At 45.4% G+C, this 17,003-nt stretch overlaps 1 protein-coding gene across 2 annotated transcripts in view; it reads right to left on the reverse strand.

Moving 5' to 3' along the window:
- LOC147113985 (homeodomain-interacting protein kinase 4-like) overlaps positions 1-17,003 on the reverse strand; it is a 71,095-nt gene that overhangs the window by 45,081 nt on the left and 9,011 nt on the right. For both annotated transcript variants that reach the window (XM_085995456.1, XM_085995455.1), the window contains exons 2-3: positions 13,755-14,518; positions 11,826-12,186 (exon numbers count right to left, since the gene is read on the reverse strand). In XM_085995456.1, coding sequence (XP_085851582.1) covers positions 11,826-12,186; positions 13,755-14,518 — 1,125 coding nt within the window. The remainder of the gene's footprint in view (positions 1-11,825; positions 12,187-13,754; positions 14,519-17,003) is intronic.

A 17,003-nucleotide genomic window follows, 5' to 3' on the forward strand; every position in this document is an offset into this window, starting at 1 on the left:
CGACCGGGGCTCATCGTTTATGAGCAACGAACTCCGTCAGTACCTGCTAACTAGGGGTATTGCCACAAGCAGGACCACCAGTTACAACCCCCGGGGGAACGGACAGGTGGAAAGAGAAAATGCGACAGTTTGGAAGGCGGCCCTGCTAGCCTTAAAGTCTAGGGGCCTTCCAACCTCCCGCTGGCAGGATGTGCTCCCCGATGCGCTCCACTCTATTCGGTCACTGCTCTGCACTGCCACTAACGCCACCCCTCACGAGAAAATGTTTGTCTTCCCAAGGAAGTCCACATCGGGGACATCGCTACCGCCATGGCTGACGTCCCCAGGGCCGGTCCTACTGAGAAGGCACGTGAGGACCCATAAAATGGACCCCCTGGTCGAGAGGGTCGACCTCCTCCACGCCAACCCCCAGTATGCTTACATTGCATACCCGGACGGGCGGGAGGACACAGTCTCCATAAGAGACCTTGCACCCTCGGGGGCCGCAGTAACCCACTACTCACTACCACCCCCCCCCACGATCCGATATCCAGCCCCAGCAGACGGCAGGCCTGGGCCCCGCGACCCGCTCGACATCTACGAGGACGACACGCCTGTGCCACAGCCCACGCAGGACTCGACGCCAGAAGCTCCACTACACCTGCCGTCGCCATGCCGATCACAGCGGCAGACAAGACCTCCGGAGAGACTCCAATACACTAACTTTTAATACACTTCACCCCGCCGGACTCAATTTTAAACAAGGGGTGAATGTGGTAAACCACTGTTTGTATTCCACTGTGTACATGCCTGGACATGCCTCGGCTGACTCCTCCCACAAGTCCTAGTATAAAGGTGACTGCTCCCCAGCCCTTTGTATTTCTGGACCGGTCGACCACTCGAGGCAGACCTTCATTCTTTTGTTAATAAAAGCCTTTAGTTACTCTCTTAACTCTCAGTCTTTTATGAGTAATTGATAGCGCATCACCACCCCACCTCCTCTCCCTTCCTGCCTGTGCTTCCTGATTGTTAAATAACCTGGTATGTTTAATTCCCAGTCATGGTCACCCTGCAGCCATGTTTCTGTAATGGCCACAAGATCATACCCATATGTCATTATTTGTGCCGTTAACTCATTCATTTTGTTACGAATGCTACGTGCATTCAGATAAAGAACTTTCAAATATGTTTTGTAACACTTAGTTCCTGTTTTTTCCCTTTTTATTACTTTACTTTTTACTCCATACCTTCTGTCCCTTCCTGACACATTCTGTTTTTTAATTCCCCCACTGCTACCTAAGTCTATGACCTTCTCTGTTGTCATTTCTATTATTTGCTCTCTAGAAACCTCCCCCCCACTAATTAGTTTAAAGCCCTCTCTACAGCCCTAGTTATATGATTTGCCAGGAATCTAGTCCCAGCACTGGCCAAGTGGAGTCCGTCCCAACAGAACAGCTCCCTCCTGTCCCAGTACTGGTGCCAGTGTCCCAAGAAGCAAAACCCATTTCTCCCACACCAGTCTTTGAGCCACGCATTTAACTCTTCAATTTTATTTATCCTAGCCAAATTCGCTCGTGGCTCAGGTAATAACCCAGAGATTATTACCCTTGAGGTTCTGTTTTTTAATTTGACCCCTAGCTGCTCATACTTCTATTGCATTATCGAAGGCAGTTATATTGCCAGTCTTCGGCATCTTGGAAATCTAAGATGGCGCCTCCTGCGCTTTGCCTTCTCCCCGATTTAACAAAATGGCGCCTCCCGCGCTTTCCGTCTTCTCCGCTGCTGCTAGCGCTGTTGCTGGCGTTTTATGCATTGATGGCGACGCCCTATGGTCTTTGTTGTGTATGTAACCTGTTCCACCTTAAGAGAGCTTAAGCCTGTTCCACCTTAAGAGATGTACTACTTTCTCAGGCTGCTGTAGACGTAATACCGGGGGTGAACACACCGGTATATAAGCACTGTGCAGTAATCTTGTATTCAGTATAGTCCCTACCTCCAACCAGTAAAGACCTGTTTTTATTGTTACTCATTAGTCTGTGTCTTAATTAACTAAATAATTCACAGACTTAACACTGGCGACGAGTCAGGTTCTTACCCTACGGCAGTTATTCCACGGTGGTTGAAGAGAGGTTTCAAACCACACCACCCCACTGGAAGCGACAGGCATTAGGACCCTGAAGCCTCCATCAGCTTGTGAACCGGAGTAGAAGACAGGGCTGGGGAAGACAGAGGTACAGGGCGATAGCGATCGGCAGATAAGGGCCGGGCCGCTTTGAAGTGAGGGGCGCAGCTGGGCCATCGATCGCAACCACCGATAAGGGCCGCACTCGGGCTGAAAGGGCAGCGGCTGCAGAAATTGAAGGCGCGAGAGCCGCGGTGCACAGCGCGGGCCATCGATCGCGATCGGGAGATAAGGGCTTTGGAGTGCGAGGCGCAGCCGGGCCATCGATCGCAAGCACTGATAAGGGCCGGGCCGCTTTCAAGTGCGAGGCGCAGCTGGGCCATCGATCGCATCCGCTGATAAGGGCCGCACTCGGGCGATCGCGGCGAAGATAAGGGCCGCACTCGGGGGCTGAAGGGAGACGGCGTCGGGGGACGGGTGAAGACCACCAAGCGCGGGAAAACCGCCATTTTGTGGGCGGAGGACGACGGCAAGAGCGGGAAGCCGCCATCTTTGATAACAAGTAAAGAAAATAAAATCTGAGAAATTGCAAATCTACAATGCCTAAACACGGGAATATTAGCACCTTTGAAAGTGACCTCGAAGATTGGGCCATATATGTTGAAAGAGTAAAAAATTATTGTAAGGCCAATAAAATTCGTGACCAAGATAAAGCTCTAACATTATTAAATTTAATGGGTGCGAAGACATACGGGCAATTGAAACACCTGTTATCACCAGATGAACCGGCGGATAAGACGTTCGATGAAATTGTTACTGTCCTGAAAGATCATCTAAACCCCACGCCGCTGATGCTAGCGGAACGATTTAAATTTTATGACAGAAGGCAGCTACAGCATGAAAGCAATGCTGAATATTTGCTGGAATTGCGTAAATTAGCGAAATATTGCCAGTTTGGAACGGGACTGACAGATGCACTACGAGACAAATTTGTGTGTGGTTTATTTAAACAGGATACACAAAAGCGACTGCTCGAGGAGAATGAGCTGACGCTTGAGAAGGCGGTCACTATGGCAGCAGCACACGAAGCCGCAGCGAGAGGCACGGCAGTAATGCAGCTACGGTCACCGGAGCTCAGTGCACACAAATTGGGTGTGAGTTCTGGCAAATGTTATCGTTGTGGAAAGACAACGCATGATCAGAACCAGTGTTGGTTTAAAAACCAAGAATGTAGAACTTGTGGTAGGCTTGGACACATAGCTAGAGTATGCAGGTCAGGGAAGAAGACCAGCAACAACAAGTCACCGCAAGGAAAATACGCAAAAGTACACAAGGTGGCCGAACAGGAGTCCGATTCAGACGCTAGCAGTAATGAACTGGCTGGCTTAAGCAGTATTGAACTGGCTAGCTTAAGGGTACTCAACGTTGGTAAGGGTGCAGACCTCCAGACAATTTGGGTTACTCTTCAGATAGAAGGAGTCCAAGTAAAAATGGAATTGGACACTGGATCGGCATTGTCGGTCATGAATAAGAAAGATTACAGAAGGTTATTCCAACATATTCCCCTACAGGATACGGAGATTATATTGACAACCTACACGGGGCAGAGAGTGTACCCCATTGGGACAATAAAGGTTGCAGTGGCCAACAAGGGCGAAGGAAGTCAAATAATGGACTTATATGTGCTACCGGAGGGAGGTCCACCACGACTAGGCCGGGAGTGGTTTAGAAACATAAATATGGACTGGCATTCGCTAAAAGCCATAAAGAGTGAGAACTCGGTGCAGATAATCAGCCCAGACTCTAGAACTGATGATGGTAAGACCAACCCATGTGCAAAAGACAAAGTTTCAGCACAGAATTCCACTGAGCAACAACAACATAGTTTAACAGAGAATTCTGAGTCTGTCAAGTCTACTGATATGCACATTTTTGAGGGACACTGGGCTCGAACTCAACTCCATTTCAAACTACAACAGCAATTAGAACAAATGATTCGCCGTTTTGAGCAAGAGATGAATGAAATAAAAAAGTTCTTTGTTACAGAGTGGGAGAATCTGGAAAGGCAACAGAAGCAACTGATGGAGAAAATGGAGCAGGAGCACACCAACCATCTGCGCGAGGAGGCCGAACGAATCAAAGCTGATTCAGGTTCTGAAGGTGCGTGCCATAATCTGGTGTCAGAAGAGTTAACGGTCAGCCAACTCCTTCATATGCTGAGGGACAAGACTCTGAAATGGGAAAAACTTGAACACGAGCTGCGATCTTCAAAGGAAAAAGGTTCGGAGCTCTCAAAAGTCATTGAGATGGCTGATGTGACGACACAGACTGAAACGACTGCAACAGAGCAGCCATTGGATGCCAAAAGTACGCTGACTCACGTCAATGTAGAACAACAGACCGCTGAAACAGCTGCTCCGGTAGAGGGATTGCATAGTCCGATCAATCAATCTCCAAAGGAAGTTGAAGTATTAAAATCACAAATGAGGTCACTAGTAAACGACTTGCTGAAAGCCCAGAAAAAGCTGGATGCAGAGGTACACATGAAGAAGTCTCTTCAGGAAAGATGTCTGGATTTGGAACAAGAGCTGGCTAACGTCCAGCTGGGTATGGAGGAAATAGACGACCCTCTCACTGGTCTAGCTCAGGACGACACCGAATATTACCATGACCTGGTGGACGACACCGAATATTACGATGTCCTGTCCTGCCCAGCTTGTAACTTCGACTCCCAAAGTGCAGAAATCATGGAGGAGCACCAAAAGTCTACGGAACATCGGGAGAAGCTGGCTCTACGACGGAAACAGGAGGAAGAGAAGGAGGAACTGCGCATGCAGCTGGCAGCTGTGGCAGCTGACAATGGAGCCCAGAGAGTCTCCAAGAAGCAGAAAAGGAAAAGTAAAAACAGAAGATGACCCATCTGAACCATTATCACCTCTACCAGATCACACACGTGGTCCCTCCGAACGGAGCCAAATCAGTTCGGAAGTTCAAGCTGTTAAATCCATGAAAGGACTATTGAATGAGTAACGTGAACCGACTACACCACAGAGATTGAATCTGTGAACTGTTTTCCGCAGAGACTGAATCTGTGATATGTTACGTTAAACATGAAGTTATATATGTATATATGTTATTACGTTCTGTTAAATGGGGGGATGACTATAAAGCTAAGAAGGGAGGAGTGTTGTGTATGTAACCTGTTCCACCTTAAGAGAGCTTAAGCCTGTTCCACCTTAAGAGATGTACTACTTTCTCAGGCTGCTGTAGACGTAATACCGGGGGTGAACACACCGGTATATAAGCACTGTGCAGTAATCTTGTATTCAGTATAGTCCCTACCTCCAACCAGTAAAGACCTGTTTTTATTGTTACTCATTAGTCTGTGTCTTAATTAACTAAATAATTCACAGACTTAACAGTCTTCGCGCACTTCCCCCCCGCGCTGCTGCTAACGCCGCTCTCCGCGGTTCCCGTGGCAAACTGCAGCACTTCGCGGCTTTCTGCGCTTCTAATTTCTTTTATTTTCCCGTCGTCAGAGCAACCCTATGGGACACTTTCCTCCCTCTTCTCGGGTCTGTACGCTGCCCGGCTTCGTAGCACCGGCCGCGCCCTGTGTGCTCCACCCTCTCTCTCGCTCCTCTTCCCGACAACGCTGCTCGGCCCCGTTGAAAAGCCACCCGATCGAGCTCTAGCCCACCGCAGCCCAGGAAGGATCAGTGTACTACCTGCCACCAGCCCGATTAGCTGGAACACCATAGACAGGATAACCAAGCCCCGCTCTCGACAGCCTCTCCTGCAAATCTTCAACTCCGATGAATCAGAGGCGGTTGCCCACGGTCGACGCCCGTTTCTTCTGTTTGTTTGTTTTTCTTTCTTCCTTCTGGCCTCGACCTCTAACAACTTCGCTTCAGGGATGGATCCCCATGAGGTGGTGCAGAACTGTAGGTAAGTTCGGATCTGCTCGTCGCCAGTATTATGTCCGTGTGTAATTGAGACACGGACTGCAGGAGTTGGTTACAACAGGTCTTTACTGAGTGGAGACAAACTGGAACTACTATGCAAAAGTTACTGCACAGGCTTATATACAGGGGTGGTCACTACTGGTACTGCAGTATACAGGGGCTGCAGAATATAGTTCCTTCTGCAAAGTACATACACTACAATTCCTCCCCTTTTAGCTAAACAGTACATAACATTCGATTAATAATTAAATAACATATTTACAATTACAGTTGCTAGATACATTAGCTGAAGTTAAGCAATTATAAGTTCAGTCTTTGAGGAGGCTCCCTGATTCTGTCTGGATAACGCCTCTTTGGGTATCAGATTCTTCTGGCAAAGTTGATTCGGGATCAACGTCGCCTGCTCCGCCATTCAATGAGATCATGGCTGATCATCCAAATTCAGTACCCTGTCCCTGCCTTCTCCCCATATCCCTTGATCCCTTTAGCCTTAAGAAATATATCTAACTCCTTCTTGAATATATTTAATGAATTGGCCTCAACTGCCTTCTGTGGTAGAGAATTCCACAGGTTCACCACTCTTTGGGTGAAGAAATTCCTCCTCATCTCTGTCCTAAATGGCTTACCCCTTATCCTTAGACTGTGACCCCTGGTTCTGGACTCCCCGGCCATCGGGAACATCCTTCCTGCATCTAGTCGGTCAAGTCCTGTTAGAATTTTATAAGTTTCAATGAGATCCCCTCTCATTCTTCTAAACTCCAGCGAGTATAAGCCCAATCGACCCAATCTCTCCTCATACGTCATTCCTGCCATCCCAGGTATCAGTCTGGTGAATCTTCGCTGCACTCCCTCCATGGCAAGAACATCCTTCCTCAGATAAGGCGACCAAAACTGCACACAATACTCAAGATGTGGTCTCACCAAGGCCTTGTACAACTGCAGCAAGACATCCTTGTTCCTGTACTCGAACCCTCTTGCTACGAAGGCCAACATACCATTTGCATTCTTAACCGCCTGCTGCACCTGCATGCTTGCCTTCAGCGACTGGTGCACAAGGACACCCAGGTCTCGTTGCACTTCCCCTTCTCCCAATCTATTGCTGTTCAGATAATAATCTGCCTTCCTGTTTTTGCCACCAAAGTGGATAACCTCGCATTTATCCACATTATACCGCATCTGCCATGCATCTGCCCAATCACCCAACCTGTCCAAATCATACTGGAGTTTCTCGGCATCCTCCTCACAGCACACACGCCCACCCAGCTTTGTGTCGTCTGCAAACTTGAAGATATTACATCTAGTTCCCTTGTCTAGATCATTAATATATATTGTGAACAGCTGGGGTCCTAGGACCAATCCCTGCGGTACCCCACAACTCCCTGCCCGCCACTCGGTAAAAGACCCGTTCATTCCAACGTTTTGCTTCCTGTCTGCCAACCAGTTCTCTATCCGAGTCAGTACCTTGCCCCCAATCCCATGTGCCTTAACTTTACACACTAATCTCTTATGTGGGACCTTATCGAAAGCCTTCTGAAAGTCCAAATGCACCACATCCACTGATTCTCCCTTATCTATTTTACCAGTTACATCCTCAAAAAATTCCAGTAGATTAGTCAAGCACGATTTACCTTTTGTAAATCCATGTTGACTTTGTCCGATCCTGCCACTGTTTTCCAAGTGCTCTGCTATTACATCTTTTATAATGGACTCTAGCATTTTACCCACTACCGATGTCAGGCTTACCGATCTATAATTCCCCATTTTCTCTCTACCACCTTTTTTGAATAGTGGGGTAACATTAGCTACCCTCCAATCCATGGGAACTGTTCCAGAGTCTATAGAATTTTGGAAGATGACCAGCAATGCATCTACTATTTCTAGGGCCACTTCCTTAAGTACCCTAGGATGTAGATTATCAGGCCATGGGGATTTATCGGCCTTCAATCCCATCAATTTCCCTAACACCATTTCCCTACAAATACTGATTTCTTTCAGTTCCTCCCTCACATTAGAGCCTATATTCCCCGACAACTCTGGGAGGTTATTTGTGTCCTCCTTTGTGAAGACAGAGCCAAAGTATGTATTTAATTGGTCTGCCATTTCTTTGTTCCCCATTATAAATTCCCCTGATTCTGACTGCAAGGGGCTTATCCTTGACTTCACCAATCTTTTTCTCTTCACATATCTATAAAAGCTTTTACAGTCAGTTTTTATGTTCCCTGCAAGCTTACTCTCATACTCTATTTCCCCCTCTTAATTAATCCCTTTGTCCTCCTTTGTTGAATCCTAACCTGCTCCCAAACCTCAGGTTTGTCGCTTTTTTGGCCAATTTATATGTCCTCTCCTTGGATCTTATGCTATCCCTAATTTCCCTTGTTAGCCGCGGTTGAGTCACCTTTTTTGTTTTATTTTTATGCCAAACTGGGATGAACAAATTCTGTAGTTCATCCATGTGATCTGTAAATGTTTGCCATTGCCTATCCACTGTCAACCCTTTGAGTAACATTCCCCAATCAATCCTACTCAACTCGCGCCTCATACCATTGTAGTTTCCTTTATTTAAATTCAGGACCCTAGTCTCTGAGTCAAATACTTCACTCTCCATCTTAATGAAGAATTCTATCATATTATGATCTCTAGTTGGTTCCTCGACATATTGGTCCAGGAAACCATCCCGTATACACTCCAGGAATTCCTCCTCCACAGTATTGTTACTAATTTGGTTAGCCCAATCTATATGTAGATTAAAGTCACCCATGATAACTGCTGTGCCCTTATTGCACGCATCTCTAATTTCCCATTTAATGCCATCCCCAACCTCTGCATTACTGTTTGGAGGTCTGTATACAACTCCCACTAACGTTTTCTGTCCCTTGGTATTTCTCAGCTCTACCCATACAGATTCTACATCATCAGAGCTAATATCCTTCTTTACAATTGTGTTAATCTCCTCTTTAACCAGCAATGCTACCCCACCTCCTTTTCCTTTTTGCCTGTCTTTCCTGAATATTGAATACCCCTGGATGTTGAGTTCCCAGCCCTGGTCACCCTGGAGCCATGTTTCCGTAATCCCAATCATATCATCTCCGTTTATATCTATTTGCGCAGCTAATTCATCCACTTTATTACGAATGCTCCTCGCATTAAGATACAAAGCCTTCAGGCTTGTTTTTTTAACACTCTTAGACCTTTTAGAATTATTATTTACTGTAGCCATGTTTGATTTAAACCCTTGATTACTCTGACTGCCACTTTTGCTTTTATCCTTTCTGTCTTTTGCTTCTATCCTTGTTTTCCTTTCCTCTGTCTCCCTGCACAGGTTCCCAGCCTCCTGCCATTTTAGTTTAAAGATGAAGTGCAGGAATAGGCTTTCAGCAGCAAAGTGAAGTAGGGGTGGAAGTGGTTGAAATTGTGAAGTTGAAAATAGGTGGTCTTGGTGGTGGACTGAATATGAGTTTTGAATCTCAACTCTGGGTTGAACATCTATTTTAAATTAGGGAATGGTTATGAGGTGGGGGGGGGTCAAAGATTATGCACCAAGATCAAATTATATGAGGGGCAGAGACAAAGATTATGCAAAGCAAGTGTTGAGTTGCCTTTCAAAACAAATTCCACTTTAATGTTCGCAGAGACAGATTTTAAGATGAAATATAAATTATATCTTGAAGGATATTGCAAAAAAATGCATTGGCAAAGGCACTTCAGAGGTTCACAATCCTATTGCCTCCTACTCCATTTATTCCAAAGAGGAGCCTGATTGGGTTACCTCAATACTGTGTATCGCCTTGAGTGCACACTGGTCTTGTAGCACTGTACACATCAATGAAACTATAGTTTTAATCTTCTCCAATGGCTAAGTTGGCGAAGGCCGCAGGTAACTTAGCAGGCCAAAAGGTCTCTGGTTAAGTTAGTAGAGGGGCCATCATCGGTCTCAGCAAACATGGGCTACAGAGTATAAAAAGAAAAATCAACCACGGGCCTCACTCTTGATTGCTATCCAGTGACCCTGTTGGAAAGCACATGGATCCATAGAAAGGATTGGGCTCAGCTGTGCTGCCCAATTCCCATGGTTCAATAACTTGCCAACATTAATGGGCCAGGCTAACACCTGACAAAAGACAGCTTGCACAAGTTATCAGAGAGCGCCTAGCATCCATAGATTCAGAAGCCAGCAGCAGAGGAGGAGAAGAAGACAGTGGATAAAAATGACAAAAAATAAATGAGTTCATTGCTACATAGATTTAGATGGAATCTACAGCACAGAAATAGACCATTTAACCCAACTGGTCTGTGTTATTTGAAAGAGCAGTGGAGATGTCCTTTGCTATGATCCCAATTGGTCTGAACTAGTTCTACCCATCACACTGAAACCGTGTGATAAATATCACAAATAACACGCAGCCTTCAAAATTCAGCTCACAGTTCTCGGAAATGATTCTACAGCAACACTAACAATAACAACAACTTGTATTTATATAGCGCCTTTAATGTAATAAAATGTCCCAAGGTGCTTCACAGGAGCGTTGTCAAACTGAGCTATTAAGGAAACAGCACAGAAACGCGCCTTAATTTTTAAAAAATTAAACACACAACTAATAGCAAAAGTTTTCACCAAGGCTCCTAATTCATTTGCGAGAGAGGTGGTACTTGATATGATTTTATTAAGCCCCCAAGACCAAGGGTTCAGGTAGAGCATCAAAAGGAACCACCTCTCTCCTTGCTTGCTTGCTTTCCTCCTTGCCTACCTTTCTCTCCCTGCCTCTCTATTTGTCTGCCTCTGCACCCATCTCTGCAAATGTTAACCTTTACTTTTCTTGCCAATGTCGATCGGCCTATTGTGTTTTGCACTCCTAGCATTTCCTGGTTTTATTTTATGGCCCTGAAATTAGGATCGGGAGCTTGCCGGCGTGCAAGCCCCCGATGTGCACTCACCCTGCGCGCCAACATCTGAAGCCCGGGCCTGCTTGCATTTCCTGTCACTGGCCCGGTTCAGATGTCGGCACAATGTGCTTACCTGATCCAGCGGCGTAGTTAGCGCGATGTGCCGGCTGGGATCAGGTGAGCACTGTGCAGCCAATCAGGGGAGGGGAAACTCATTCATGAGTTTGAGAGTAAGAACTGTCAAAGTAATGAAAAGTATGGGCTGCCAAAACACTACTTAAACTTTAAATAAAATTTTTTTTAAAATCCCACTGATTATATTAACTATAAATAAGTTTAAAAAAATATTTTAAACAATTAATCAAATTTTTGAAAAAAATAAATTTTTATAAAATAGGGTCTAAAACTAAACTTACCTTACTGAAAATTCTTTAAAAATAATAAACCCGTGGAAAAAAAATTCTAAATTGTACTAAAAGACCGCTTACCTGTAAAACTAAGTACTTACGTCTGGTTTTTCCACGCGTAAAAACCGGAGGCCTTTACACTCGGGCATCTCTGAAAAAAAAAAGGAATTTCAGCGCGCACGCGCTGCATCACAAGTCGCACGCGTTCTGCCTCTTAACCCCTTGGGTCAGAGGACAGGAAATGCCGGTTTTCAGCGCATGCGCTGTGCATGCTGAAAACCGGCAATTCCTCCGGGCACACGCGTGAGTACCCCGTCCGTACTCACGCGTTGTGACAGGAATTACTGGGCATATGTTTTTTTACATTCTGAATTTTCTTGCTCTTTTGAGCATTATTTTGTTCCACTGGATTCTTCTCTTTCAAAAAAAATGGCTTTTTGTTTAATTGTTCATTCCTAAATTTATTCTTACCTTCTTCTTCAGCTTTAGTGGAGTTACTGTTGAGTTGTTCTTTCCCAGATACAGTAAAGGATGATGTATTTTCACTGTTGTGTAGAAGGGGTGACCAGCTGCCAACACCTAATGCACTCCACTCTTTAGATAGAAGCAGAAAACCTTCTCCATGCTGATATGACACAGACTGCCCTTTTAGAACAGGTACAGAGGAAACTGTCTCCTTTGGCTGCTCAGTGGGTGCTGATCTCCTTGGTCTAGACCACATTCGTCCAAGCAGCTTAACGGGGTTATGTACTGTCTGACTGTGAGTTAATGTCCGCACGTTACTGCTCAAATTCTTTTTTTCCCCAGGAAAAGGTTTAATGCTTTTGTTCTCCTGTTAGGAAGTAAAAGTCGACAAGAGTGCATTACAGTAACCAGCGTGCTCAGATCAAGTTCAAGTGGTGGACAAGAGGTATTATGGGAAAAAAGGAGGGAGGAAGGGAAGAAGGAAAATGAAGAATACAAAAACAATGGCAAGGGAAGGAATGCAGGGCATCAAAAACACTACTTGACAAAACTGAAGTAATTCTCCTCCTTGAACAGAATATCCCTCTACTTCTTATGGCTGAAGAAATCTGCAGCAGCCCCAGACAAGGATATGTCTGAATTGGTAAGAAAGTAGGTGGAGATTTTCAGACAGTTGTAAACCATGCCTATTTAAGCCTACACACTGCACGTGGCCGAAGACTGTAATGTATGATCCTGATTGTCTAAAGTTTGCTGCCTAAATAAATGTAAGTTCTAATAAAGGGGACGTGGCTGAAGCCTTAATCCATCTCTCTCTTCCAGAGGCTGACTGACCTACTGTGCACTTCCACCATTTTTATTCTAAACGGTCTGTGTTTTTGGGTGTTGTGGCTGTGGGAGTGAATGCTACACCTTCAGACCTGCTATCCCAGCTACCAGACAGAGGGCACCATTTGCACAATTTGACATTTTCTTGCCACTATTTATCCAATAGAGATAATGGAGGATCTAACTGATTTCCTGTCATCAACCTAGCTCCTACATTACAACAGTGACTACACTTCAGAAGTACTTCATTGGCTGTAAAACACTTTGGAACATCCCGAGGTCATGGAAGGCACTATATAAATGCAAGCCTTTCTTTCCTTTCTTTAAAATGGGGAAGATAATTTACCTCTTTCACAAGGCCGTACAACCCTTTGTATTGACAGCCATAGGCATACATTTGTTGATTCATAATACTTATCAAATCACAATACATTGCAATCAATGTAAGGGCTTATTTCTCTTTACTCTTTCCACCAGGGAACACCCATTTCTCTTGGAGTAAACTTCCACCAGATACACCACTTTTATTTTGCCTCAGGATTTCCGGGGCTTCCTTTTTATGGGGGAGGGGTGGGGTGGGCGGAGCTGGGCCTGTGTCTCCTTAGCCTGCCAACTAGAGAGTCCACAGGAGTCCACACGAAGATTGAAAGGCAAGTAAAAATTCTTATAATTGAATCACCTGCCGGGCTGTTCAGAAGTCAGCGAGATCTACTGGCTGCTGATCTCCATTTTGGAGGCCTAACATGCAGCTGTAGAACTGGGGTCCACAGCTGTTCTTAAATTTGCTGCCTCTTCTGTTGGCGCTGGACCCATCCAGGGAACAAGCTTGTAGCAGGAGTGACCACCCCAAGGCCAAGTTAACGGCCCAGGACAGGCAATTCAAGGGCTCCTAGGCCTGGACAGGAGCAAGGCACATCGGATGTGCTGCTCATATAGAGCACTGGGGTGGTAAGAGACTGGAGCATCACTCTGCCATCTCTTATACTGGCACTAATCTTAAGAAAGCCTCAGCTGCCATCTCACAAAGACTGCTCTAGGTTACATCTATAATTCTGGAAGAAGATTTGTTTGCCAAAGTGGCAATACACAACAGATTTGCAGACCAACCTGTCTTTCGAATTCATCGATTGAACCATCCAAGTCATCAGTATCTGCTAGTTTATTGATGAATTGAGACCTTTGCTGTGCATGAACCTGTTCATATGGTTCATTATCTAAATGGCAACTCTGTTTGAACCTTTGACAGCAAACGACCTTATCTTCACCTTTATGATTATAGCGTAGCGCTGCACAGAGGGTATGTACAGATACCTCATAGTATTTTGTATGTCTGTATTTCGATTTGAGTTTTTGCATTGTAATAAATGGGTGCTTTATGGCTACATTTGGGGCAGCGCGCTGTCCGGGATCAAAGGTGAGAATTTTCTTTATGAGCGCCACCATCATTAGCTGGTCAAACAATTCAGCTTTGAGCTCTTTATCTGGGAATACAGTTTTGCTGCTGTTGATTGTCGCAAGTTGGTCAAGTGAATGCATGCTTCTTGTTCTGGTCTCCAAAGGTTGTACCATGGTCTCCGCTTGATATTCATCCACTGATTTGAGCTTCCATTGGTACGTTGAATTAGGTTGACGAACCTTTTTGAAGAAATGGTGGGTTTTGCTGGCCACTTCCAAAAGTTGGTCGCTTGGTAGCCCTTGAGTTTCAACAATGTATCTGATCTGGTCATACTCGTTGGTACCAGGATAGATGGGCCACCCAAGGTGAAGCTCCGCCATAACACAACCAAGAGACCACATATCCAACTTTTCAGAGAACGGTAATCCAAGTAAGATCTCAGGTGATCGGTAAAATCTAGATTGGATGTATGGCCCTGTAGTGGAGAAAAAAATATATTTTCTTTGGCCAGAAGTAAGAATGAATGAAATTGATGGAAATATTACAACAATGAATATGCAATTATTCAACAGTTTTATTTACTAAATAAAATGTTTAAAAATTATGGTAGCGAACTATGACACCTTCAAAATGTCTGGCGTACCAATGATAGTGTCACAGTGTCTTGGATATTCTCCCACAGAATGTCACAGTCTCGTGTATTATTAACAGTGATGTTGCAAGAATGCCTAGGATATTGTAACAGTGATAATGTCAGCTTTTGTAACAGTGACAGTGTCTCAGTGTCTGGGGTACTGTACCAGTGATAGTGTCTCAGTATCTGGGGTATTGTACCAGTGACATTGTCTCAGTGTCTGGGGTATTGTACCAGTGATAGTGTCTCAGTGTCTGGGGTATTGTACCAGTGATAGTGTCTCAGTCTCTGGGGCAATATACCAGTGATAGTGTCTCAGTGTCTGGGGTATTATACCAGTGGTAGCGTCTCAGAGTCTGGGATATTATACCAGTAATAGTGTCTCAGTATCTGGAGTATTGTTCCAGTGATAATGTCACAGTGTCTGAGCTTTGTACCAGTGAAACTGTCTCAGCGTCTGGGGCAATGTACCAATGAAAGTGTATCAGTGTCTGGGGTATTGTACCAGTGATAGCGTCACAGTGTCTAGGGTAATTTACCAGTGATGGTGTCAGTGTCTGGGGTATTTTACTAGTGATAGTGTCACAGTGTCTGGGGTATTACACCAGCAATAGTGTCACAGTGTCTGGGGTATTATACCAGTGATAGTGTCACAGTGTCTGGGGTATTTTACCAGTGATAGTGTCACAGTGTCTGGGGTATTATACCAGTGATAGTGTCACAGTGTCTGGGGTATTATACCAGTGATAGTGTCACAGTGTCTGGGGTATTGTACCAGTTATAGTGTCACAGTGTCTGGGCTATTGTACCAGTGATAGTGTCACAGTGTCTGGGGTATTATTCCAGTGATAGTATCACAGTGTCTGGGGTATTATTCCAGTGATAGTATCACAGTGTCTGGGGCAATATACCAGTGATAGTGTCTCAGTGTCTGGGCTATTGTACCAGTGATAGTGTCACAGTGTCTGGGGTATTATACCAGTGATAGTGTCTCAGTGTCTGGGCTATTGTACCAGTGATAGTGTCACAGTGTCTGGGGTATTTTACCAGTGAAAGTGTCACAGTGTCTGGGGTATTATACCAGTGATAGTATCACAGTGTCTGGGGTATTATACCAGTGACAGTGTCACAGTGTCTGGGGTATTATACCAGAGATAGTATCACAGTGTCTGGGGTATTATACCAGTGATAGTGTCACAGTGCCTGGGCTATTGTACCAGTGATAGTGTCACAGTGTCTGGGGTATTGTACCAGTGACAGTGTCACAGTGTCTGGGGTATTATACCAGTGATAGTATCACAGTGTCTGGGGTATTATACCAGTGACAGTGTCACAGTGTCTGGGGTATTATACCAGAGATAGTATCACAGTGTCTGGGGTATTATACCAGTGATAGTGTCTCAGTGTCTGGGGTATTTTACCAGTGATAGTGTCACAGTGTCTGGGGTATTATACCAGTGATAGTGTCACAGTGTCTGGGGTATTTTACCAGTGATAGTGTCACAGTGTCTGGGCTATTGTACCAGTGATAGTGTCTCAGTGTCTGGGGTATTTTACCAGTGATAGTTTCACAGTGTCTGGGCTATTGTACCAGTGATAGTGTCACAGGCCTCGATTTTAACTCAGCTTCGGGCTATTGGCGTGTTCCCCGAATTTCGTGTTTCCCACACGAATCTAAATGGATGTGAGAGATTGATGCAATTTTAACTCAATTGGCCAATTGATTTCCAACGTGTGGGAAGCCTTTGCAAATGGGTTTCTCATGACTGAAAGTCCCCTCCGATGACGTCATCATTGCTGCTGCATTTAAGGTCCACAGCAAGCCTTGCTTCTTCTACAGACTGCCAAGCTTTCTCCATTTGATGGCACAGAAACCTGCAGGAACAATGGCCAGCGGGAGGCCAAGAGCAGCTCCTAAGTTTGACGAGGCTGCACTACAGGCATTGCTGGATGGTGCTAGGGCCCACAGGGAGGTCCTGTTCCCTTCATCAGGGAGGAAGAGGCCTCCCAGTCAGACCAAGGCTGTGTGGATACAGGTGGCTGAGGAGGTCAACTCCTTGGGGGTCACACGGCGCACCTGGATGCAGTGCAGGAAAAGATTCCATGACCTTCAATGCACTGGAAAAGTGAGTATGAATTTCCCATCACCCTCAATCTGATCCCCATTGCCTTTCCTCACCAGCACTCAGCTTTAGCAATCTCTTCCTCCACATCCCACTTGACACTCACATCTATGCACCCTTACCCATTCCCTCTCTCTCTATGCTCACAATCACATAACTATTCGACCATGCAGCCCTCAAACTCCCCATCACTCTGATGCTTT

Source organism: Somniosus microcephalus, chromosome 8 (genome assembly GCF_052327205.1).
Source record: "Somniosus microcephalus isolate GS21.2 chromosome 8, FLI_Smic_1.0, whole genome shotgun sequence".
Classification (NCBI taxonomy): domain Eukaryota; kingdom Metazoa; phylum Chordata; class Chondrichthyes; order Squaliformes; family Somniosidae; genus Somniosus; species Somniosus microcephalus.